The 24,825-nt window shown below is 41.3% G+C and overlaps 2 protein-coding genes across 5 annotated transcripts; both read right to left on the reverse strand.

Moving 5' to 3' along the window:
- Positions 1 to 4,719: 4,719 nt before the first annotated feature.
- On the reverse strand, positions 4,720 to 6,000 carry phlda2 (pleckstrin homology-like domain, family A, member 2). The gene is made up of 2 exons (XM_077005688.1): positions 5,417 to 6,000; positions 4,720 to 5,219 (listed from the first exon to the last, which is right to left on the reverse strand). Exon 1 carries the CDS (start codon positions 5,857 to 5,859, stop codon positions 5,443 to 5,445), a length of 417 nt encoding a protein of 138 aa, XP_076861803.1. The 5' UTR covers positions 5,860 to 6,000; the 3' UTR covers positions 4,720 to 5,219; positions 5,417 to 5,442.
- Positions 6,001 to 14,561: 8,561 nt separating this feature from the next.
- Positions 14,562 to 24,631, reverse strand: nap1l4a (nucleosome assembly protein 1-like 4a). Of its 4 annotated transcripts, XM_077005684.1 has the most exons (15): positions 23,647 to 24,163; positions 23,409 to 23,466; positions 23,106 to 23,166; positions 22,679 to 22,838; positions 22,074 to 22,160; positions 21,701 to 21,832; positions 20,535 to 20,606; positions 20,292 to 20,431; positions 20,053 to 20,198; positions 18,643 to 18,659; positions 18,043 to 18,162; positions 17,856 to 17,891; positions 17,707 to 17,754; positions 17,092 to 17,124; positions 14,562 to 16,273 (listed from the first exon to the last, which is right to left on the reverse strand). In XM_077005684.1, exons 1-14 carry the CDS (start codon positions 23,830 to 23,832, stop codon positions 17,119 to 17,121), a joined length of 1,269 nt encoding a protein of 422 aa, XP_076861799.1. In that variant the 5' UTR covers positions 23,833 to 24,163; the 3' UTR covers positions 14,562 to 16,273; positions 17,092 to 17,118. The 4 variants fall into 4 exon arrangements, with proteins under 4 accessions (XP_076861799.1, XP_076861801.1, XP_076861800.1 ...); XM_077005686.1 differs by lacking the exons at positions 17,092 to 17,124; positions 23,647 to 24,163 and adding an exon at positions 24,522 to 24,631; XM_077005685.1 differs by lacking the exons at positions 17,092 to 17,124; positions 23,647 to 24,163 and adding an exon at positions 24,234 to 24,490.
- Between the last annotated feature and the right edge of the window lie 194 nt (positions 24,632 to 24,825).

Genomic DNA, 24,825 nt, shown 5'->3' on the forward strand with positions numbered 1-24,825 from the left:
AGAGATGCAGTAACTGATGTTAATGGCCGTCATCATTCTGGCCTTCATCATTCAAGGAGTCGTCAACAAGCCAATTGATCAGGAGTGTAACTCTAGTCTTCAGTAATACACTAGTTCCTGTCTACGTTATGATGAACTAGTGGTTATGCGGTAATTCCTGTACCACAAACTCTGTCATCATTTTTCATCAAAAACAGTTTTTCCTCTTATCGGTGAATGAAGTATTTCCTGCTGTCAGTCCCTCTTGTATTAACATGTCACAGTACTGCTGGGTAACTCCACTCTAAAGAGCCTCACAGTGATGAGCGTCTGCTAAGTCGGTTTATTTGGAGACAGATGCTGCCATTGCACACTGTTAAAATGATTTGTGCTAAATGTGCAGGAGGTCATGCAGCTCTACAGAAACTTGTGTTGGGGACTTTCCACTCTAATTCTTTTCTCATATATCCCTACGCACTCTGTAAAAGATATCAGCACGTAACTACACTGCAGCTGTGTGCATGTCTTACATCAAACTAATATTACAATTATTATTCATATACTGTAAATGCCCTTAGATAAAATAATGGACATGGACGAAATGGTAATGGACAGAATGGTAATGGTGAACAGAAGTGCTTTGGATTCAAATTTGTCCAGATGCTTCCGGCTGATTTTCTGTCTGATAATCTGAAATGGCCGTGGTTTGTGTGCCAGAATGACCTGCAGTGCTTTGGTGCTGTTCTTGTTGTAGGCAAGGGTTCTTATGAGTCTCCATAGAGCCAGTTAATAAACTCTCCTCTTCATCATTACATGGCCTTCTCTGGAAATTACTACAGCTGGTGGTTATTGCAGTCATTTATCTGGGTGCATGATCATATGTAAATTATATAGCTAACATTTCCAGCTCAATTTTGGGTTTAGCATTATTACGGACTTAGTGTTATAATTGTATATTTCTGTTAGCAGCCTCTGAGATTTTAATTCGTCTGTCCTCTGATCAGTCCTCTTGTGGTGAAGGCATACATTTCTGAGGCAGATTAACTAAGCTATCATTGCCTCTTTTCAGTTTGGGCTGATGTTTAATTAAAATTCTAATATGGCAAAAAGATGAACTGTACATTTTGGGGCAGCTGAACTAGTACAGGTTCTCTCTCTGTCTCTTTGAGGAGCAGATAGGAACACAAATGGCTCACAATGACCCTCACATCTCAAAATACATGCTTGGCAGTTCATTGGCTTCGTTTGTTATCTTTCTGTTCCTGATTGCTCCCCCCCTCTCTTCTGTTATCTTCTGGAGGCTTCTTCTGACACCTGCTTTGAAGGCTTCATTCTTCTCACGCCATGGCAAAGATCTTTATCCATTGGATGGCAACAGTTTTAGCTGTTCTCAAGGTCACTGAAGGGTAGCTAAGAGATGCCACATTCACTGAATTCCATTTTAAATTTTGGCTAAAGTGGGACCGGTGTCAGGCATGAGGTGTTATGCTTCTCTGAATTATATGCAGTATGCCATGTACTTGTTGGTGATAACCAAAGTACTAAGACTCAGAAAACAGAATTTCAGGTAATGAGAGAAGCAGTGTGTAATTAAAACACAATAAGAACAAACAAAACATGACAAAACAAACATTTCCTAGATAGTTAACTGAGAGTAGTATGCTAAGTAGATGATGGTCTGAGTATATTTGTAGTCTAATAAATGTCCACTGTTGACACAGTGCGAACTCTCACAGGTGCGTACACAGTATGAATATCAAATAGAAGTGCATACCAAGCTTCTCGTCAACCTGCCCTTGAACACATACACTAACTCTACCACACAACAGTGACATTCAGAAGTTACTGGTCACATTTTCTTTGTTCATTATCTCTACACATTAAGAGGAAAGGAATGTCCTTAGGTGTGACTCTGGTATGAGATCACCTGACAGTGTAATTAGGTTCCATTTTGATGTCCCTACAACTACAGAGTTGATCACTTGATTAACCTGAAGAATCCTTTGCCACAGAGTACCCACAGTTTAACAAAAAATCATTGAGATGATATTGCCTTTCTGACTGGAATCCTACATCACAAACCTCCACCATATGTTTGGATGTGGTAGAAAGAGAAACGTTTCATGACAGTCAGGTGTCAGTCAGAGTGAACCTCTCTTCGTCCTGTACGAAACTAAAATCAGTCTGTGTCATTACCAAAGTAAGCTCTTCAGCACATGGGTCAGATAACCAAATACACAGGGATGTTTACTGGGGTGAATGACCCAACACAGTTTGTCTGTTGAACATTCGGAACCTTATTTATTCCTTGAAGTCCCACCCCATGCGGGAATGCTAATAGTTTAGTGCTGGGCGTTTCTTGTTTGGGAATCAGGCCTGTTGCGAGGTGGCTCTCTGGGTTGGGTTTTTTTTTGTCTGCGTCTTATGGCTGGAAATGTGGCTGTCTGGCTTACAAGAGCCCAGAAGGCCCCTATGACTCATAAGGTTTTTGTGAGGAAACCAGATCCATCCTTTCTGTACTTTAATCCATATTAAATTAAAGAACAGAATCCATCCGTTCTTTAATGTAATATGTACATTCTTTACTGTAAATATGAATGTGTCACATCTTAACCCTTTTGTACTGTTTGATAACTCATTTACTATAAATAACTAGGATTAGAAAAATTATATAAAAAAATTATAATTATATTTATAATTATAAAATTATATATATATATATATATATATATATATATATATATATATATATATATATATATATATATATATATATACACATTTATATATATTTATATATATATAATACAATATGTATATAATATATACAATTTTATATATATATACATACAAGGAAGAACAAAAATTATATATTATAATTGAGAAAAAAAATATATATATATATATATATATATTTTTCTATATATATATATATATATATATATATATATATATATATATATATATATATATATATATATATATATATATATATATATATATATATATTCCTCAATTATAATATATAATTTTTTGTTCTTCCTTGTTGCCATTGGTTTGAGTATACCTTTTTAGTCTAATTCCGGATATTTTAATAAGCCTTTGAACATTAACTACAAAGCTAAGTATAACACATCAAATGTGTTTTAATATCCATGCAGTCTCCAAAGAGTGGTGATTCATAAGAGCGTGTCAATTTTTTATGACTCCCAGGATGTGAAAGTAGCCTTGTGGGAGAGGCTTATCTATTAGATATGGACCAATAGAGACATTTCCGCTTAAAGGCCCAACCTTTAACACACACACACCAACACTCTCCTGTTAGTCACACGACTGCCCTTGGAATCAGGTATTCTGAGGCCAGTTCTTAGGCTGAAATTCTTAGTTCGAAAGGATTCAAATGTAAACATGAATATCATATATCTTATATTTCTGTTTGTTGTATGTGGTTTCATTGACAGTTTCTCTTTTGTGTGTTCCATTTCTTCCAATCTTATTTATGAAAGATTGATCAAATAAATAGAAATCTGGTATATATTGTTGATATTACATAGGTTCTGTACAAAATTCATTATGTGTGTTTGCACATGAAAAACATGTGATTTTGGTGCACATGAAGTGTCAGAGGAGAGCAGTGATGGTGCTGTTAAGAGTAAAGTCATGACCACCCACTTTTATGTGTGCGGAAGCACTCTCTCAGGCTATCCTGACCTTGTGGTCAAGTGGTTGGAGGACAAACCATTGCATGAGACGTTCTGAGAAGGGCAAATTAGTGAGACATATTTAGGGACAGGATCAGGCCACGGTATTACTTCTAAGATCAGGATGTCTTTTGATCTGTAGTGTAGTCTGATCCCGCATCAAAGGCTAGCAGCAATCTAACCCCTGAGACTAGCTCACTTACAGCCACTATGAAGCCTGACCACACATGTACACTGACCCCCCGACCCCCCGGTAACTACACAAGCCCTCTGATCCAACTCACTGAATTTAACTGCATCAAATAATAAACCCCATCAGAATACCTCAGTCAACATGAAAAATATATTTTCCGACTTGTACCAGGTTATTTTTAAAGCAGATGTGAAAGTACTCCCAGGTACCAGTTTGTATTTTACATGTTCTAACGTGCACTTTGCTTAACTTTAAGACAGCTTTAATTGAGCAAACCTTATTACAATTAAAATCTGACCCACACATATTGACAAAAGTTTTGTTTGTCCCAGGTTATATCACATACACACACCATTATTAGTACAGTACTTGTTTCTTCTAGTTAATTTATTCAGCTCTGATGAGCCCTTTTAAATTATGCTTGAGTGAACTTATTTTTCTTTATTTTCCAGTAAAGCGGCTTGTATTGAACTTTGGGTGAGTCTTACATTTTATGATGGCCTAATAGTCTTAGTAATGTTTTATGGCATCTGCTTGTAAATGATCATAAACACTTGTTAAAAACTACTAGGTTTACTGCAACATACATTAACCTCTCCCCCAATATCATGCACCACATGTAGTGTTTTTATTGCCCAGCCATCCTCTCAGCATAGAGCTATGTGGAACTGCCCTCAAACAGGTCTATAGAAGCCCTTATCTCATATTCTATGACGTTTTTGTGAATGAATAAGTAGGGAGAAGGGACTTTCCAGTCTTTTAAATAGCAGACATTCCACGAGCCTTAGCCGGGCATTCTCATAGGCATGGGTTAGAGAAAGTGGAATCAACTAACTTCAAGCTATATTACTGTAACAATTTATTTTGCATATGACTATAAAAAACTTGAGTATCCAAACACTAAATTAGAAGAAAATAATTAACTGTCCATATATTCCAGATACATTATATATTTTACAGAATAACATGCGGTCAAATAAGATGAAAATCTTTATATATATGTTTTCTTTTTCATTTTTGAAAATTTATTTAAATAAATACATAGCGAAATAGCACATGTAAATAACTTAAGGACAAAACTTTTTGTATACAATGCAATATTCCTTGTAACAAATAAATAGTCAAATTTACACCGAAAAGTGTCCCTCGTATGAAAGCACTTTGAAACTTCAAGGGTTCAGTCTTGAGTGTTTGTTTTGCGTGTTGAAATATTTCTGTGTTTCCAAAGAGCTCCACGGAACATCTCGAGGTTCATCACCCCTCTTCAGTCAGCCCTCTTTCTCAGACATCTTGAAATGTCCCCACTTTTGGTCCAAGCTTTCTCCTGGGTCCATTTCACTACGTATCTACAAAAGAAGAGAAAACTAAATGCATGCCCACAATGTGGTAGTACGTATTACTGAAACATTCGTGGCATTTTATGTAGTCTACGAAAACAGCTTGTTCGTCAAATGTAATGAAATATCTACGCGCAACGACGAGATGGATCGGCTGAATTGCCGGCAAGTCTAACAGGTTCCACGTTTTACGCCACACAACTCACCGTGCTGTGCTGTCGATATTAATGTCTCAAGGCGCTCTGGCCATGCGTATGTCTTGCTGTCCCAGCGACGTATTCTCAGTGTCTTGTCGCGTTTTAAAATCCTGAATGGCTTTTCTGTTCTGAAAGTCAATCAAAGCCATTGTAATGACGGCATTCCAGCAGTTATCCTCGCTGGAGCAGCGGAAGTCTATCTCCTTATTGTCTGTAGTCACTATTGTAAAGTAGACGAATTTGCCGGTGCGCTCCACACAGTCGACCTTCTTAATCGACTGCAGTTTGAGCTCTTTGTTTTTGGTCTTTTTCTGATTGTCGGCGTAGATGTTCAAGCTGTCCGTGGTGAGGACGCATGTCTTTCTCTTCCAAAACTGGAGCAGATTGTCACTTCTCTTCTCCAGCTCTCCCTCCTTCAGAATGTTTGAGATCTCAGGCGGAGACATTTTCATGATTTTAGTAATGGCGACTGCGCTCTTTCCAAACACTCCTAAATAGGATCGTCCAAACGCTTCCTTCACAATCTTTCGAAGTCCCCGGAACGGAGCTTCCTCGCGTCCGCGAGAGAATCCAGGACGGTACTGGGACTGAATGAGCAGGCGGCGTTTAATAGGCGCTCCGCCCGTCCCACTACACGTCACGGGGACGCCGAGACAGTTGCTCGAGTGAGTCGTTGGCGAGCTGTGGGCGGAAGTCTGGCACAGAGTATAGCAGTGTGTTTCGCTCTTTGATCCATAAAACTGGCATTGTAAGCACTGACAGGGTGACTTTCTGTCAATGTTCTACCAAACGTTGGTCTTCAATACAAGCGCGGTAGACTAAATGGGGAGTGATGATCATAAATTCTACATTTTGACTAATAAGATTAAACTAAAGCTAAATTAGACTAAAGCTGTACTCTAGGCGGCGTGTTATGTATCAGAACTAAATAAAAGCTAAATAAACTAAACTAAATACCCTTTCACATCCAATTTAAGGATTTGAACTTTAGGGATTTGACACCTCTAGACCATCATACCATTATCACAAATGATAGCCTACATGTTTATTTCATTGGCAGTTAATTTTTCATTCTGTTGTTCTGCTGCAATTAAATTTTGTTATCATAAAGGTCAGGGCCAGAGTGGGCCCTTTTTTCAGCCCGGGAGTTTCGTGCCCAAATCCGGCCCAAAATTATTTTTCCCTCCCAATCGGCCCAAACTAGAGATTGACATGAGCCGGCCCATCGGGAATCCTCCCGAATCTCCCGATTAGCCACTTCGGCTCTGATAAAGGTCATTTTGCTAATTGTAACCATGTCATTCATAGGTATGGGTGGCATAATATTGTTTTAACAAGTTAATAGCTGTATATTATTGGTAGCCATGAAGAATGGAACCAGCACTTAGAAAATGAAACTCTATTGCTTCGGCCATTTGAAAGCTATACAAAAAAAATATTTTGTGGACATTGTGACCTTCTTTACCATCTGTTCTGATGTGCAGGTATTTGCACACTAAATTTCTGGCTTTCCAGTATTTTAATCCCATTCTGGGTGCAGACTGCTTTAGATACACAAAAGACAAATTAGTGTATCAGATGTGCTTTAGTTGACATAGTAAACACTCAGATGAACATTCCCAAAAATAACATGTTCAAATATGTTAGGTTAGGTTAGGTTTAAATTATACAGTTAGAATGAAAGGAAAACTGTGTGAGTAATAACTCTATTAAATGTAACAGGATATATAAGCATTTGTTTCACAACATTTATACATAATTCAACCCCATCTTCTCCATCTTTTGTGTAAATCTGAAACAAGTACTATGGCCTAAAGCCCACCTGTGGTTTAGCTTCATTACAGGAAATGCAATATCTGGGAGATTTAAATGAAGAATGGCATGTCTTAGCCTTAATGATGAGCTGGTGTGGGAGCTAAATCCTTGGTGCAGCTAGGTCTTTAGTCACTAGTCCATTTTGTTCCTCACAGGGCCTGAAGGCAGTGAGACTGGATCTGATGGGATATGGGAGATGGGGAAAAGGTATTTACTGCTATAAAGTAATCAATGGTGATTTTACAGTCTTTGCTTCAAGTGCTATCGGAGAGTTAAGGTTTCCTTATTTTTTTCATGACTAATTATGCAATCAAATCCCTCATGATCAATCTTCACCTACAAAGGGCATACTGAGTTTTTTATGAGATGTAATCTCAACGACCTTTGCTCTTTTCCTGTTGTATTAGGGAGTTGTAATGTGGTTGCCAGGGTGGTGTGAGGGGGTATTATCTGGGGGAAAACAGAGGCGGGGAGTCATGTCTGTGCTGTGAGTCAGCGTAACCCAAGGCATTACTGCCCTGCTGGGAGGAGCCCTGCCAAGCCCTCCTACTTGTTCCTGATCTGGGTAGATGGTGCTCAGCTGTGCCAATATAGGACCAGTCTGCCCAGTCTTACACATCATAAAAGAGGTGGGACGAATGAACTTATCGAGCACTAAACCCAGAATCAAAATCAAGAATCATCATCAGTTCAGTGGCACTTGCTGAAAATGGAACCCATTTGTTTCTGAATGCTGTGAATCAGTGGGTGTATTTTGAGAACAGTAAATTCCTCATGGTGCCATCATTGTAGGAAAGTCATAACATTTGTGAGGAGGAAAATCAGGCGACGAAGCACTCCATTCAGTTAAGCAGAAAAAGAACACCGATATGCTTTCTGGTTTATTTGCAAAAAAATATATACATATTGCTGAATTGCTTTTGGCAGTACTGGAATCCATTTCTATAGTCTTCAAAATGAAGAATTAAACAATAATGAGTGTACTTAAAGGCTAGTGTGATTTCATAAAAATGGATCAGGGGCCTTCCCACGTCTGACTTTAGTATTGGTTTCAGTTGTCATGCCTGGACATGTCTGCTAAGCTCAGTTTTAGCGTGTGTAGCAGTGCAGAGTCACTCCTCTGTGCTCCAGAAATTACGCAGGAGCTTTGCGGTTTGGAAAAGTTTGAACGAGATTATGAAATTACAGTGTCAAAAAGCCAAGCCGTGGGCTCGTTTGGCATGTGCAAGGGGAAAGTGGAATTCCTCTTTTAGAAAAATTTACACCCTTTTTGTTCCACAAATTTTTCTTTGACTTTCTCATGCAAGTGGGTTATCATATCTAATAAAAAAATCTCTCATCTTACCCATTTTATGCACATGAAAAAGAACTTTGCAGGGCAGCTAAAAGAAAGACTGGGTAGTCACTGGTGAGCATGTAAGGGCCCCTGTGAAGGGGAACAATCAGTGAGTCCTTTAAGAAGGATGATCTGTAAGGCGGTGGCTTCATAACTGGAAGGATTGGATGAACTACAATTAATGTGGCAGTAGGGTGTAACAAAGTAAAGATTAATGAAATACTGATAGAGTTTAACACTAACAATTAGCGTATACCGGTAATTATTTTAACTTATATTTTTAATGAAATCAATGAAAGTATGGTTTCAGACTTTTTGGTTAAAAATGCAGAGGGACCACTCCAGAAACCAGCCTTACAACAAGTAAGTAAGTAAGTAAAATACATTTATATAGCACTTTTCACAGGCACAAGCCACAAAGTGCTTTACAACGGAAAATAAAATAAATCAAAGACACAAAAACACACACTATAAAACAGAAATAAAATACAGTGTACAAGGTCAACGGCTGCAACCTCCACCACTAACTAAACGCCTGCGTAAAAAGGAAAGTCTTTAGCTGTTTTTTAAAAGTATCTACAGTGTCAGCTGATCTTAAATGTGGAGAAAGTGTGTTCCACAGTTTTGGAGCAACCACCTTAAATGCTCGGTCTCCATGAGTCTTTAGACATGAGCGTGGCACAGACAGTAAACTCAGGTTGTTTGACCTGAGTAATCGTGATGAAGTGTAGGGGTGGAGCAGGTCAGCGACATACATAGGAGCTGTGTTGTGTAGTGCTCTGTATGTTAAAGTTAAAATCTTGAACTGGATCCTGAATTCTACAGGAAGCCAGTGTAAGGATTTTAAAATGGGTGTTATGTGAGACCGTCTGCTTGACTTGGTCAGTAACCTCGCTGCAGCGTTTTGAATTTTCTGTAAACGACCACGAGCTGATACACTGAGAGATGAAAACAAGGCATTACAGTAGTCTATGCGAGATGAAATAAACGCATGGATCAGCATCTCTAGATCTGCTGTTGAAACCATAGATCTCAGTTTACTGATATTTCTCAAGTGGAAGAAACAGGATCTTGACAGCTGTTTAACATGAGAATCAAATGCTAAAGACTGATCGAAGATAACTCCCAAATTTCGGAGGCTAGTGTGGACAGCAGAGGAAAGAAGTCCAAGATTTTGCTTAATCGTTTGACTAAGCCTATCAGGAGCAATGATCAATACCTCAGTCTTGTTATCATTTAGCTGTAGGAAGTTATTTGAGGTCCATTCTCTGATTGATTGAAGACAATCTAATAGCCTAGACAAACTATGAACCTCACTTGGTTTAAAAGAGAAATAAAGCTGAATATCATCAGCAAATAAATGATAGGAAATATTAAAACTATTTAAAATCTGCCCCAAAGGTAACATATACAAAGAAAACAACAAAGGCCCTAAAACTGAACCCTGTGGAACCCCACAGGTTAATGGGGTTGCCTCAGACGTGCAATTTCCCATCGTAACTGAGAAACTTCTCCCAGTGAGATAAGAAATAAACCAATCAAGTGCTGTTCCAGATATGCCCACCCAGTCACGTAACCTATTTATCAGTATTTCATGATCAATGGTATCAAACGCAGAACTGAGATCCAGCAGCACCAACACAGAGCAGTCACCAACATCAGCAGACATTAAAAGATCATTTGAGACCCTCAGGAGAGCAGTCTCTGTAGAATGCCTCTTCCGAAACCCAGATTGTAAAGAGTCGTAGCAATTGTGATTTTCTAAAACTGTAATCAGTTGGTTTGCCACCACCTTCTCTAAAATCTTGGATAAGAAAGGAAGCTTAGATATAGGCCTATAGTTCTATATCTACAACACTGACCTATATCAGTGGAATGCTTGTGAAGCTAATGATTCATTTGTCGGGCTGCACACTTGCGCACATCCCTGAGTGAACATTATGTCAGCGTAATGTCAAATTTATGACAAATGAAAATACCCTTAATTTACTGCAGCAGGTGTATGATGTGGTCACATCACAAGGAAACTGGTATGATACAGCTATGTTATGGGCCAAGAATCCATTGCCAAGAGAATTCTGAAGAGCACCATAAAAGACAGCGGATGTGGAAGAGAGGAATGGGTGACCTGAATGGACAACATACACAAGTGGATCAATGTGGGTGTCTGAGGACCAGGGAGACAGGATGGGACACTCAGGATGGGACACTCACTGCAGCCTCATCACTCATGTCCTTCTCAACCTAGCCAGGTGCCTTAATATGCTGTTGACATCTCCCATTATATCTGAAAGGAGTTCACATGGAGGCTACCTCATGCTTCTGCAAGGGAGTTTTCAGATGCATGGAAATCTTGAACTTCATGGCTGTATCAAATCTGCTTCTCAAAGCTCCCGATAAAAAAAAATCTTCAGTGTTTGTAAACATCAAGACAAATAGGCCCAAAACAAACATGCTGTCAGATGACAGAGCTTCTTCCTGAGAATATATTACACTTCAACAATCTGCGGCACAGCAATGAGCAATAGGACCAATCGATGCTGGCTTGTATATGACAATAATGCAACCAGCACATGAGTCTGAGGTAGTTATCATAACGATGAGCACAGAGCCAAATGACAGCACAGGCGTCTAACAATGCCACGTTAAGGCGCACAGCTGTTATCTGAGGACTCTCTGCCAGACCGCCATGCACGTCAGCAGCCCATCCAAGTCCTGTACTCTCCAATTGTTTTGGTCGCCTATATATAGTTCCTTAAAGCCCACTCTGCCATACAAAGACCTCTTACTTCTGTCCTCATGCTCATGAGCGCGCGTGTTGTGCTGTGGCTCTGGGAATGCAGGGACGATGAACCCTGGCGGGTATTTGAAGCATTGTTCAGATAAGCCCGCTGTGCGGAGACCGGGCCAAATGCTACTGCACCGTGGGAAAAAGAACAAATGGTGCTAATGTCCTAAACAAGCTGGAGAAACTGTTGGCAAACAGTGTGGTGGGAATGAGCCGCACTGACATTCTGAAAGGTCGAGAGGGCCAATACCATCTCCAGAGTCTCAGCCCTGTCAATGAAAGTTGCCTACCGGATCCAAAGACAATAAAGGCCTAGGGAGAGGTGTGTATTCAAGGAATCTGCTCAACTGTGATCTAACTAATCAGTAGAAACTTGATGTAGACCTTTTAATAAGTCACAGGCTTTACTAAGGCTGTGGAGGCTGGCAGATACAGGTGCAGTGGGTCAACGAGGGTATCCACCTGACTGCAAATTAACTAGTCTTATTCAGTCATGGCCAGTGAACCGTAACATGGTGCCCTTTTGCTGTGACAGTAAATGTCAGTATTGACTCTCTGCAGAACAGTCCTATTCTTGAAATGTTTCATGAGAATGCTTTATTGTATTGTAATGTCCTGGTTTGTGTTTTGAGATTCAATATTTCAGAATTAATTCATTATACTATTTTATAATGAAAATACACTTCTTTAGTAATCACCTTTACTCCAAAACTTGTAGTGACTTTCCTAATTTAAAACATATTTCTAAAGATAAGATGCACTACATATAATGCATAAATAAAATACTTTATTTGCTCTAAACGAAACAAGGTTATAATTAAATGCTTCAGTTTCACATTCAGCATGAGACTCAATGACAGTTGTTTTACATGTAAACAATTGGTTTAATCGTAATGTATCACGTACCTTCTTCTTTGCTCCTATGAAAGTACACTGTACACAATGCTTCACCTGTTGAAATCACTGATGTCACTTGAGATGATCTCAAACAAAGAAACAAAAGAAACACTAGAATGAGGAAATGCTAACCTAGACCCATTGCCCCACTGAGCCAAAACATTGTTTGAATACAAGTTGAACCATGAAGCCATATCACCTTAACTGGGTAACAATGCAAATCCCTCAGAAAAGATATCATCTTGTTGTCATACCTATTTTATGGAAATGCTGTCAACGTCTTTGCTAACAGAGGAAAAATTGGAGACCCAATATGCACCCGCTATAACAGGAAGGATTTTAGCGCTCATCAGATTCCAGGCCATTCTAAAACCATGCTGGTCAGAACTAGTGATGAAACCCTAGAAATCAAGATGCTAAAATTAACACTACATATTAATTAGAGGAGTTAACTGCTTTCCTCTGACTCAAACTCCAAATGGCTCACCAAGTTAGAATAAACTAACCTTGCCTCACAGTGCTAACTGCAGTCACCAAGGTCTGAGTGTATACTGCTTCCACAGGGAAGACTACACGATGAAAGCAATAAAGTATCATATATGATTATATAAGTCTAGATTATCTCATGGCATGAGTGGCACTAGCTAATTAGCCCCAAATTTAGTAACCTTATGTATTCTGGACATTTGAAAATTTCTCATTTCAATATCTTATCTTATTTATTAATGTGGCTGTTATTCACTATACTTAAGTAGGTCCAAAAATATGAACTTGTCTTCTATAATATAGAATAATAGGCAATTTCCAGTGCATTTAAGATGTGAGATCTGTCTCCCTTATTAATAATAGCCAGACATCTATCTCATGATCATTACTGACTATGAGCTCAATCTCAGCTCATTCTTTACATATGGATTATTGGGGAAATTGTTGTTCTCTAAAGTGTCTTATGACATTAAGTCTAGCATAAGGCAGTTATTATTTTAACACAGCCAATTTCAAGTCAAGCAGAAGACCGAGGGACACAAAGCTTGTTCAGTCTCGTTAAATAGTGGTTTCCGCTGCAGGACATTAAAGGATGAGCCCCACACCAGAGCCGCGGGGCTTCAGAAGGGCACTGGCGTGGCCGCAGGGGCCAGAACACAGAGGGGCAGCTTTCTGCAGGGCCAGCTGCCACACGCAGTGAGGCCTCAACACAGGATGTATCGGGTGGAGGGACAGCTGCTCACGCTTGTGGACTGGAGGGGCTCTGTCTTGACATTTTGCTCAAAATGTAATTTTTAATCCAGAGAAATCGGTACATTTATATTATACAACTCTGGAATTTTTAAGACAGTTGCACGAGTTACAGATTTGATAAGGTTTCCTGTTGTTAGTCCAAAAACCCTGAAGCCAAGGCTCTGTAAAACACATGTTGTTTCTTGTTCATGTGCTTCCTGCACATCTGTATATAGCTAGCAGAGAAATCTCCCATTACTGTAGATTTGTTTTAATCATCACATCAAGCTGTTTGCTGAACTTTACCACTGAGCTAATGAGAATTACTAATTAAAGCTACAGGGTAACTTGATTTTTTTTATAGTATCCATTTACAGAATTTCAAACTTCTGAAAAGCTTGCTTATTCAAAGACCGTTTCACAAGGCACTGGTTCCGAGCCTTCTACGGCGATGCCTTTACAGCCTCTTTTTTTATTTCTTGTCTCTTCTCAAGGACTACAAGACCAGAATGCATTGTAACACCATTCCAACTTGATCTTGAAAATGTACAGATACGGGTAGCTATGGGGAGCATTCACCTGCCTGTAGGTCCCATGGAAGGCTCTGAAGCGCTGAACTAGAACAGTATCAGTCCTGCAGGCAGGGCCCACAGCCAAAGAGGTGTTGGGTTGGGAAAACTGACATAAACAGCAACAGTGTCAGTGCTGGCGGAATCTCGGCTGCTAAATTAGCCCTTGAGACGGGGCTGTAAGAATGCGCAGCACATTCCGTGCGCTGCATCTTGAAGAGCCAGGAGCAGGAGCAGGGCCAGGAGCAGAGCCAGGAGCAGGGCTCGTGGACACTGTGGCAGAGCCATCAGCGCAGGGATTCCTCACATTCTCCACGGCAGGAAGAAGCCTCGTCAGCAGGAACCTCTTTTCAAGTAAACATTTCACTGGTTGAAGGTCATAGTCCTCTTCCGACATTCTACAGAGGGTGTGGAAATTCTTATAATTTTTTTCTTCTTCTTTTTCTTCCTAGCCTCAGACAAATTAAAGATAGGGAGGGCTGTGTAATGTAATAAAATGGTTACACACACAGGCGTAATACACACCCAACGCTGTATCACAACACAATGTTTAATAGAATACTATTTTGTACAAATTCAGAACAATATTGCATTAAAACCCCAAGACAATCCCATTAAGGCCATTTCTAGCATACAGCTAATACTGGGGCAGTGGCTGTAAGATCTGCCTTTCCAAGCAGGATCTACTTTTTTGTGCACATGATCACAAAATGAAAACTGACAAGAATGTGCTTAATCAGCACTTTCTATTTTCACCATTTAACAAGGACAAACAGCAACTTTGAAGTGAGGTCTATGATGGCATGATGTGCAAAGAAGGTCATGAACCTGTCATTCAGCTTACTACTCTCCCCTACGCTAACGTCCTGTAACTGCTCTCCCCTACGCTAATGTCCTGTAGCTGCTCTTCCCTACCCTAATGTCCTGTAGCTGCTCTTCCCTACCCTAATGTCCTGTAACTGCTCTTCCCTACCCTAATGTCCTGTAACTGCTCTTCCCTACCCTAATGTCCTGTAGCTACTCTTCCCTACCCTAATGTCCTGTAGCTGCTCTTCCCTACCCTAATGTCCTGTAACTGCTCTTCCCTACCCTAATGTCCTGTAACTGCTCTTCCCTACCCTAATGTCCTGTAGCTACTCTTCCCTACCCTAATGTCCTGTAGCTACTCTTCCCTACCCTAATGTCCTGTAGCTACTCTTCCCTACCCTAATGTCCTGTAACTGCTCTTCCCTACCCTAATGTCCTGTAGCTACTCTTCCCTACCCTAATGTCCTGTAACTGCTCTTCCCTACCCTAATGTCCTGTAGCTACTATTCTACCCCATCTTCCTAATCATCCAAAATGAAGGACAATTCATGACAAATCCCACCACTGTTTTTCCATATGAAATGCTAAAAGCATTGGCAACCTAACTTTATGATCAATGCTAATGGAAATAATAACTACTGCTCTGAAAAGAAGTTGAAAAGCCATCACAAATAGAAAAAAAAAAGAAAAACCACCCTGGCTGCTAGAACATTGAGCCAAACTGAAGTACAGAAGCGTTCCCATGTAGCCACACATGCTGAATCTACTCAACTGATCTTGAGCTGGTCTCAGTCCTGTTGGTAAATCAGAGCTGCTTTTTCACAGTACTCCATTTAATTTGGCTACGTGTCACTTGAAGTGAAGATGTCATCTCAAAACCGACACTGTGTTTACTAAGTTGTAACAGAGAGGACTTTTTAATGATGAAGGTGAAGTAGACAGCAGTTTCGGTAATTCATTTGTTAGACATAAAACAACCCTGAGTGACCTACAGCATGATAAACAACAGGGAAGTATTTGCGGGTCCATAACGTCACAAAACATGGCTACAGTTACAGAAAGGGAAAGCACACAAAAGACATTTAGGCTAAAAGACATACGAGCTGAAAAAACACAAAAGGATTATATCCTCGTTGCACAGAACCTCCAGTCAAACACAGACTAGTGTACAAAAAAAGGCCTCCTTTCAAAAGAGAAAAGGGATGAACTGTTGAATTGAATTGTTGTATTTCGTCACAGATTTCGGACGGCGAGGTCACCTCCATACAGCGTAAACATAAATAATCATGCACTTCCTACGTTTGGATCGGTATTGCGTTGGTGGGAGTGTATGCGGCAGGCTGAGCAGCGGCCGGATTGCTCAGTTACACTGCCAGCCAAAACGGCTGCTGCCTCCGTTCTTATTGCTGCTTACACTCAGCGGGCTGAGGCTCTTTCTACGGAGACACAGAAAGGATGGATGGAAGGAGGGGGAGAGAGAGAGAGAGAGAGAGAGAGCGAGAGGAGAGAGAGAGAGAGTTATGAGTACTTAACTGAACATGTGGAAAGATGAGGGGATGTTATAATGAAGCTAGGAAAGACTCAGAACAAGTAAACATATTTAAATAAGGAAGGAGAGTGGAAACGGAGGAGTCACAGAGAGAGTCTGAGTCACAGTGTCACATGAAGGTTTGTTTAAAGCCCAGTTCAGCCACAATTCCTGATGTACACATCCATGCAACAGCCAAACTCTAAAACTGAGGGGTTCACATCAACACAGCAAATTAAACCCATTTGGGATTTTAGCTTGTGTTAGGAAAATTATTGTACAGATGCTATAAACATAATAAAACACACGCAGTGTATGCTCCCAGAAACCCCTGGAAACAGTGACTCTGGACCAGGAATGGGAGAGCGGCATTTCAACTCATCAAATCAACTGACATTTTCAGGTTTTAAATCACATTCTCCCAACATGGACTTGTGCTGACTAACTCAAACCAGCTGAGCTGATCCCACTTTTACTAATATGATGCACCAGCACCCCTTGTGCACAGACAAACAAATCTAAAACCTAAAAGAGAGTCTACTTTGACATGGTGACATGGCAGGTCATCGCAAGCATGTCAAACCGCCACCGTGACGTCTCTCTGCAACATCCACCAGCAGCTTCCTTTCAACCCCTCGGTCTGAACTGGGCTTAGAACTGGGAAAGACTTCTTTCTGAAAACCAGGACATGGGAGGAGGAGTGTGGAGCACAAAGGTGTCCCTTACCTAGGAACGCATGGAAGTGGAAATGAATCATGCCTGCAATGGGGACAAAGGGCATGGGGACAACAATCAGTTCACACACCGCACATGCAGTTACATGACACTGTGAGCCGATCATCATAATCCAATCGCTCCAAACCGCACTATTAACTATTAACCAGTTCAAAGCCCTTCACCCGAGACTTAAGTGCGGATGTTCAACTTGGGCGCAGGTGCTAGCATTAGCCGCTACCGGAATGGACTATGAAATATTCCATTTATTACCATGTCGAGAGAGCATATGCCTGTGCGATTAAATACATTTGGCAGAAATGTGGGAAGAAAAGGGGGCCGTCCAGCAGTTCGAGATGTGTGTGGGCGTGTCTGAGCACGCATACATTAGGAGGGCTTGGCTGATGAAGTAAAGCTCTAGTTTTCCCTCTTAATTTGCATTTTTCTGTGTTTTTGGAAGCATCTGTTTTTCTTTGTTGAATGTCGCAGGCTTACAGTGGTCAGTGTGTATAATTTAGGGTATTGGGGTGAGTCTCATCATTCAAAAAGCCTATTTGTAAGTGCAGAAAATGCATTTGGGAACATGTGCAAAAAAAAAAAAATTCTCCGACAGGTCTAGATACTAACTTTGGGGTCAAAGTCACCATCCTCCTCTTCACCCTCCTCATCAAGGTCCTAAAATACACAAATAGTTTCCTTTCAAAACACAGTCACTTATATATGTCAATTCTAATTAAAAGTAGACCAATAGTGAATAAGTATGCACATAAACTAACCTCCTCTTCTCCTTCTTCAACATCCTCCTCTTCAAACTGCTTCCACACAAACAAAACCACACAGGTCGAGTTAAAAGGACAGCAAGGTCATAAAAGTAATTCTACATCAGATCTCACTCTAAACTCAACATCAGAGAATATGCGACAGAATCAGAGGGATCGTGATGGCCTGAGAACGGTAACATACACTATCATCATCTTCCAGTGCTTCTCCTGTGAAGTAAAGCACTGCTCTGGGGATGATCCTCTCTCTGAAAAAATGGCCTATCTCAAAATCTGTGGCAAGAGTGAAGTCTAGGTCCTCATCCTGAAACACACAAATACCGCAGTCACAAGTGATTCTCGGCAGTCCTGAGGCTAAAATGGAACAGAAGTCCACCCTATCTTTAATTAAAACGTTTATCAAATAAATTATGGTAATAAAGTACGGCTGAAAAAGAAAAAAAATCATTAGCACAACATGGAGCTCAGATATAGGACACACCATCTTTGTCTAACCAGTAAGTCTAATTAGGTTGATCAGCTCAACATTAGCTATGGTGGTCTAGTACACCACAGTAGGCATTACCGGAAAAGCATGCTTGCGCACACACTTCTGTAGACAGAACACTGAAGTGGAATGTATGCAAATATGTCTGACATCTTTGACTCAAGACGTGGGATGACAAGACGGCATTAGCGTGGCTCTGAGGTAATGGCTGCAAGACGCCTAGATGGCCCACGGAGCAGATGATCAAAATGTTTACAAACAGTGGAAGAGGGAGATGAACGACTTGGCACCACTCACCATTCCATCTGGAGATGCTGAGAGAGAGAGAGAGAGAGAGAGAGAGAGAGAGAGAGAGAGAGAGAGAGAGAGAGAGAGAGAGAGAAGGGGGGGGTGAGACAATAACAAAACATTCATTCTTCTGCTTTATCATCAAGCTAAGAGACTACATACAGGGGAAAAAGATCGAAAGAAATAAGAACTGAAAGATATACACAAAAGACAGAGGAAAAAGAAAGAAAGAAAAATGAGGGCTGGAAAACTCATTTCTCTCCATTATCTGAAGTCTTGTGTCTCATCTTACTAAAACAGTATTACATCATTTGGTCTCGTAGTTACAGCTATGGTGACGCATTGACTCTACCATTGCCTAAAGGTATGTGCCACACCTTTGTGAGGAATTCTTAGGAAGTCAGTCCACCACACACACCTAAAGACTGGTCATACAGATGTCAAAACTACACTTTCCCACAGTCTCAGTGCAAGCATGACAGCATTCTTTAACTGTTTGACAATGACAGTGCAAAAACCAGTGTGTTGAAGGGTAGTGCTCGGAGGCCCATGAAACAATACCAAAAGTATGTCTTACAGCAAATATGAATGGTGTAAAAGATATGAATGGAAATGCCATGGTTTGGCTGAGTCGTAAGAGGAAATGCTGACAGGTCTTTGAAGTCTTAATACCAAATATGATTAAGCAAAAGTGACCCAGGTAAGGTCCAGGTTCATGTGCATTCACGCCAACACCAATTACTCCTGTGAAGGGAGGGGAATTAAACTATACCGGCTGGGGAGATGAACCATCACCCCCCCCGATCACCTGACTACACAATCCCCCAGTACATATGAGGTACACTTTCTACTTTCCAACAGCAAGTTCAGTCCTCCCTCAGTAGTCCAGGGAATTTCAAACTTTTCAGTTACATATCAGTGATACATGAGCTGTGTGTACAAGCTGAATGGGAAGCAATGTAGAAAATCCATTCTGTGCTCCCTTGTGACCAAAAGTGGAAAAAATAGTCACAAGTAGCAATGTCACATTGCCAGAAGCAATATAGCCTTTACAAAGTCACACACACACACACACACACACCAGGAACAACTATTCACAGCCCTCATTTTATAAGCAACGACTTAAAATGACGTGTCCTAAGAGAATGACATTTTCTGTGTGATGAGGAATGATGAAAGAAGCAGTTTGGTTTGTCCATTTATAGGCAGTGTTCTAGTATTATTAGAGCATAGCATTTCAGTCACACCAAAGTCATTCTCCACATCATACACTCCCATTCAGGTTCTCCTTCTGTCTATGAAAGTTCATTTTAAAACTCATAAGCCTGTGGCGCCACCTGCTGGACACTTTCACAGATGTATGGGGCTTACCTAGCAGGCTGAACCACTACAGACCACAAACGTTTTTCTATGTCTTACCTTTGACTGGGTTGAAGAAGTTAAAGAAGGAGTCTTGAGGGACCTCCTTGGTGATGGTCCTCACTGTTCCTCTCCCTTTGTGCTTCTGCTTTTTCTTAATGGTTTTCACCGTTACGTCTTTGCCTTTGTTCCAGTCAATCTTACAGCTACATAAAAGAGACCAAAACACAGAAAACACTTTTGCTTTGCACTTTCCCATATTGTTCTTAAAACTTTTTTAGTAAGCTTGTGTGTCTCACCCCTCACAGTCCACTATCTCTGGCCCTTCAAATGAAAATGGGTCTGTTGAATCTGGCTCCGATTTCATCTTGTACATTTTGGTAAGGACCGTATTGCTAAAATAGCCATTGGGCTCAAAGTGGAACTCCAGTGTGAAACTCTGATGAAACAAAAGAGTAAAAGAATGAGGAAAATAACTCCAACAATTAAAACACATAAATAAAACTATGGCCATTAAGTTCAAATGAGCGTGAAGTACCAACCATTGGCTGTCCAGGCTCAGAAAACTTCACTTTGATGTCTTGCAGATGTTTCAGGATGGGTTCATCGTGCTCCTGAAGGGGACACGGACACATGGGATGAGCACTCTGGACACAGAACACAGTTAACACACCAACGATAGTGAAAAGACTGTTGCTATTGACATCAAGATCTCTGTACTACAGAGTCGAATCTCTCACAAGGTTTAGGTTTTACACTGTTGTGGTCATGGCATCTGAACTACAAATATGAAGTTATATATTTTTTGTGTAGTTATATAATGCTTATCAATACCAACTTCTTATATTCTAAAACAACTTTACAAGTGTCCCAAACACAGTGTTTGAACGTGCATTTGGGTTCAACAATTCAGCCACCGCAGGCTGCATCACACCATGAAGAATGGATAGTCTAAACCTCAGTGAACTCTGAACAGCCAACATGGTTCAAGGTGATCTCACAATCCACTTAGAACAACCCCCCAAACCGCACCTTCATTCCCACTCCTTCTGTAGGTAATCCAACATCTCAGGCCCACTGACCTGATCTCCATTACCCTATTCCCTTTGTCCTTGAAGAAGTATGTCAGATCTTTGTGGTGAACCCTTCAGCTGCCTTTGCATGTTCATGTTTGCAGTGTTTACACAAGACAACTTTAGGTACGTGACCAGTACGGGTAGCAATTCCAGTCCTGGCTGGTTGACTCATTTTGCTTATGAGGAACCGGCCTGTCTACTCATGCAAAGGAATGGAGCAGCCTGAGCAGTCAGTAAAAATAAAAGGACCTCTCTTGGGGCATAGAAAGGAAAAACATGATGGATCTGATCTAAAAACTCCTCCCATCCAGCACTGCACTTTCAATAGCATCTGTTCATGTCAAATGTTTCTACATGTATCCCTAGTTAGCCTGGGCTATAAAGCATACTGCAACAGATAACAGTGCATTATTAGGCAGGCCAGAAATGAGGTTAGCCACGCTTAGCCACTTTCTTTCATAAAACAAACTAACCCTGTGACAGGAATGCATAATTAATTCACTGACTAAAAGAACCGTTAGCTGTTGTACTGTGTGCGTCGTCTAGTTAATCTAGTACTGCAAGATTCAGATCGTGATAGAAGAGTCCTCCTCAGTCATCAAGGTCTCTTCAAAAGGTGGAGGACACCGAACCTGCAACATCTCTCCTAGCATGTCCACGTGTTTGAAAATGGTAAGCCAAAACTCTGGGATGCCCTTGGGGTCGTCGGCAGGAGCCGCATCTTCTTTCTTCTCCTCCAAGGCAATTTTCTTCTTCAGGTCCTCCTGTGGGAACACACCCCGTCAGCCGCACTGCACAGCCTTAATTGCAGCCATCGTAACAGCTAGAAATTCTTGTAATTCTGTTTTAACATTTCCAAATGCTGCTCTTCAAATTATTTCCAGGATTTTCATCCTTTTTATATTTTGTGTTACTAAAGTCATCACAGTCTATGGATAACAAACGTAGCACCAGAGTTGAGACGGGTTGTGATCTCTCTCAGAGATGGAATAAAGTAGAACTCACCGTCAGCTCATCCTCCTCCTCCCCTTCACTGTGCCACTCACACTCCTCATCTGTAGGCTCCACTGCTCCAGACACCACCGCATGCCTCTGAACACACACACACACACACACACACACACACACACACACACACACACACACACACACACACACACACACACATTTTACACAGTTGTGCAAATTAGCTGAACTGCCTCTTGCTCTGAACACTGGGTATTTTTACCTCATCCCTGGCCTAAAACACAAATCCCTCTGACTCATTTGTTCCAACAGGTAAAATGTTAGACACCTAAACCTTTCAGTAAAGAAAAGTTTTAGCAGACAGCATTCAGCTTCATCACAGCCCAAGAAACAGTTAGATCTGGATAGGAGACGTTAGCTATTCGTTTGGGTGTGACAAGAATGTCGCACAGGGACATAAGACTACAGGCCATTGAAATGAGCCCGAGCTCCTATTGTTCCTCGTGCACAAAGGACAATAGACACGGCTGCTAATTGGTGTGAATTATAAGGCCAGACCCAAGAAAATATTTGTCTGCTATATGCAGTGTGATGATATTTAAAAGGTGGATGGTTGACTCATTATGGTGGGATTGACTGTGAACCTTTTCAAAGATGGGCTGGTAGAGACCAGCATACTTCCTCTCCAGCTCATGAACTTCCTCGTAGAACTTGGCTTCTATATGAGCACTCTGGACCTGCAGTCCCTTCAGAGCGTAGACTCTCCTCCTCACTGCCTTGGGCAGGGTGCTGATGTTCGGTATCCTGCAGAACACGGAGACCGTCACTATTGAACCCTGAAAAGATGTCACTATGGAAGGTGGAAAAGCTTCACAAAATTTTGAGGTGGTGAGCATGCCAAAACACCGAAGGAAGAAAATTACAATGTATTAATTGTATTTATGCATTAACCATATTCGTATATTCCATAAATGAGTGCTGTATTCTCACTATATTTCTGTTTTTATTTTACAACTCATCTATAACTTGTGTTTCAGTGATCCATATACCATAATTTTCCATGGAACTCACCTTTCTACTTGAGAGATGACCTCTGGTCTTTCAGACTGGGAAGCTTTGAGTCCACTCTTACCTGAGTCAATTAAAATGAAGATAGTTTGAAGCAATTTGTGAAATACACCACAGATTATTCAAAAACCAGTATATTTCTGATAAAGTTCTCACATTAAACCTTGATAGTATAGAAGAAATAAAAATTTCTGTAGTTAATCAATCACTACTCTTTAAAAGTGTTACAAAATTTGAATGTACTATGTGACAGGCTGATATTATAGTAAAGGAACATTTAAAACCCTTAATACATCCTTAACATACCTCTGGCTTCGTTCTTTTCATTTTTTCGAGCTTCCATTGCAGTTACCCTACCCTTTGGCTAAAGGAAAAAAAATAATGGTTGTTTATTTCATGTTCATATTAAGTGTACTTTTACTGACTAAAACATTAGGGTTTTTTTTTATCTCCTAACTACATGTCAGGAAGCAGCTAGATAGCCACCACAGTCCATCGTGTTGTAGCAGCCCGCTAGATCCCGTCATGCACACACACGACACACCTCATTAAAACTGCACCAGTTCCTAAAGAAAACTTGTGGCCCGTTTCTGCTCTTCCAGTCAGGACACTCCAGTAGCGTAGCTGGGCCCGACAGGTGAGCGGGTGTATCCTGTTCCTTCGCGAAAAAAAATGTATTTTCTCCACTTCGAAAGAAGTTCTCATCTCTAGCCAGTGAAACCAAACTCATCGCCACGCTTTTGCCTCAACGGATTTCAACCAAAGACAAACCGAGCCCGACCGAAACACGTTCACTTAAACCAGGAGACGGCTGAAGTTCACCAAACCGCGCCGTGAACTCGACAAACGGCCCGTTGGATCCTGCCGAGGTGTTTGTGACAGCTGCCGTTTTAAAATAGTCGACACGACGACCCGCTCCTCCAACAACTGGCGAGTCCGGCGACACCAGACACGTCGGACGGGACCCGCTGGTCCGACCTCCCTCCCCGCACTGCCACGTGCGCCCCGGTGCTCCTACGGTGGAGAACCGCTCCGTGTAGTGGACCCTGCTCAAGTCTGCAGCTGCACCGGGCCGCGTGGTTCAGTGCCACACCTGCCAGGCTGTGTCCAGCGGGAGGTTCAGTACCACACCTGCCAGGCTGTGTCCAGCGGGAGGTGGTTCTGCTGCATCCGCTACACGAAGCCCGTCCGCCGCAGACGCGTGGAGAAACGTCTCCCCCGTCCCCCTGCACATGTCACGGGCTGCCTGTCCGTTTGACAGCATCTCAAACGCATAACGTGTTCGCCTGTGCGTCTTAAGCTGCGCTATTCCCGGACACGGAGGTTCGAGCAACTTTAATTTACTGGGATCGTTTCGACAAAACAAGTATATAAACACTAGGTGCCGCACAAAGGGAAATACTCGTGCCTTTGACTTACCGCAGATTTCGAGCTGTCCTCACGCTCTAAGGAAACTGAGAAAAGCAAAATCGCCTCGCAAGATCCCCGTCTCTCATTGGCTAGCTGCTCGTCACGTCCGCGGAACGCAGGCGAATCGCGAAGGGTTTTCTTTGAGGCCAAACTTCATTGGTCGTGAGAGTGCTGCGAAGTGAAATGCTCTATTACAGTGCTAGGCCAAAAGGTAATAAAACTGAAAAAGGAGCCCATTTGTTGGCGTGTATGAATGAGTCTGGTATTAAGGCACATTGTATTCACTGGATCGTCTGATCAGCAATATTATTCT

Source organism: Brachyhypopomus gauderio, chromosome 5, assembly GCF_052324685.1.
Source record: "Brachyhypopomus gauderio isolate BG-103 chromosome 5, BGAUD_0.2, whole genome shotgun sequence".
NCBI lineage: Eukaryota > Metazoa > Chordata > Actinopteri > Gymnotiformes > Hypopomidae > Brachyhypopomus > Brachyhypopomus gauderio.

Coding starts and splice junctions, on each gene's coding strand:
- nap1l4a (XM_077005683.1), bottom strand. CDS start 23,832: ATGAGTTTGGTTTCACTGGCTAGAGATGAGAACTTCTTTCGAAGTGGA. Junction 23,467..23,646: donor ACTGGTGCAGTTTTAATGAG/GTGTGTCGTGTG, acceptor TTTTTCCTTTAG/CCAAAGGGTAGGGTAACTGC. Junction 21,833..22,073: donor AGGAGGAGGATGAGCTGACG/GTGAGTTCTACT, acceptor GTGTTCCCACAG/GAGGACCTGAAGAAGAAAAT.
- phlda2 (XM_077005688.1), bottom strand. CDS start 5,859: ATGAAAATGTCTCCGCCTGAGATCTCAAACATTCTGAAGGAGGGAGAG.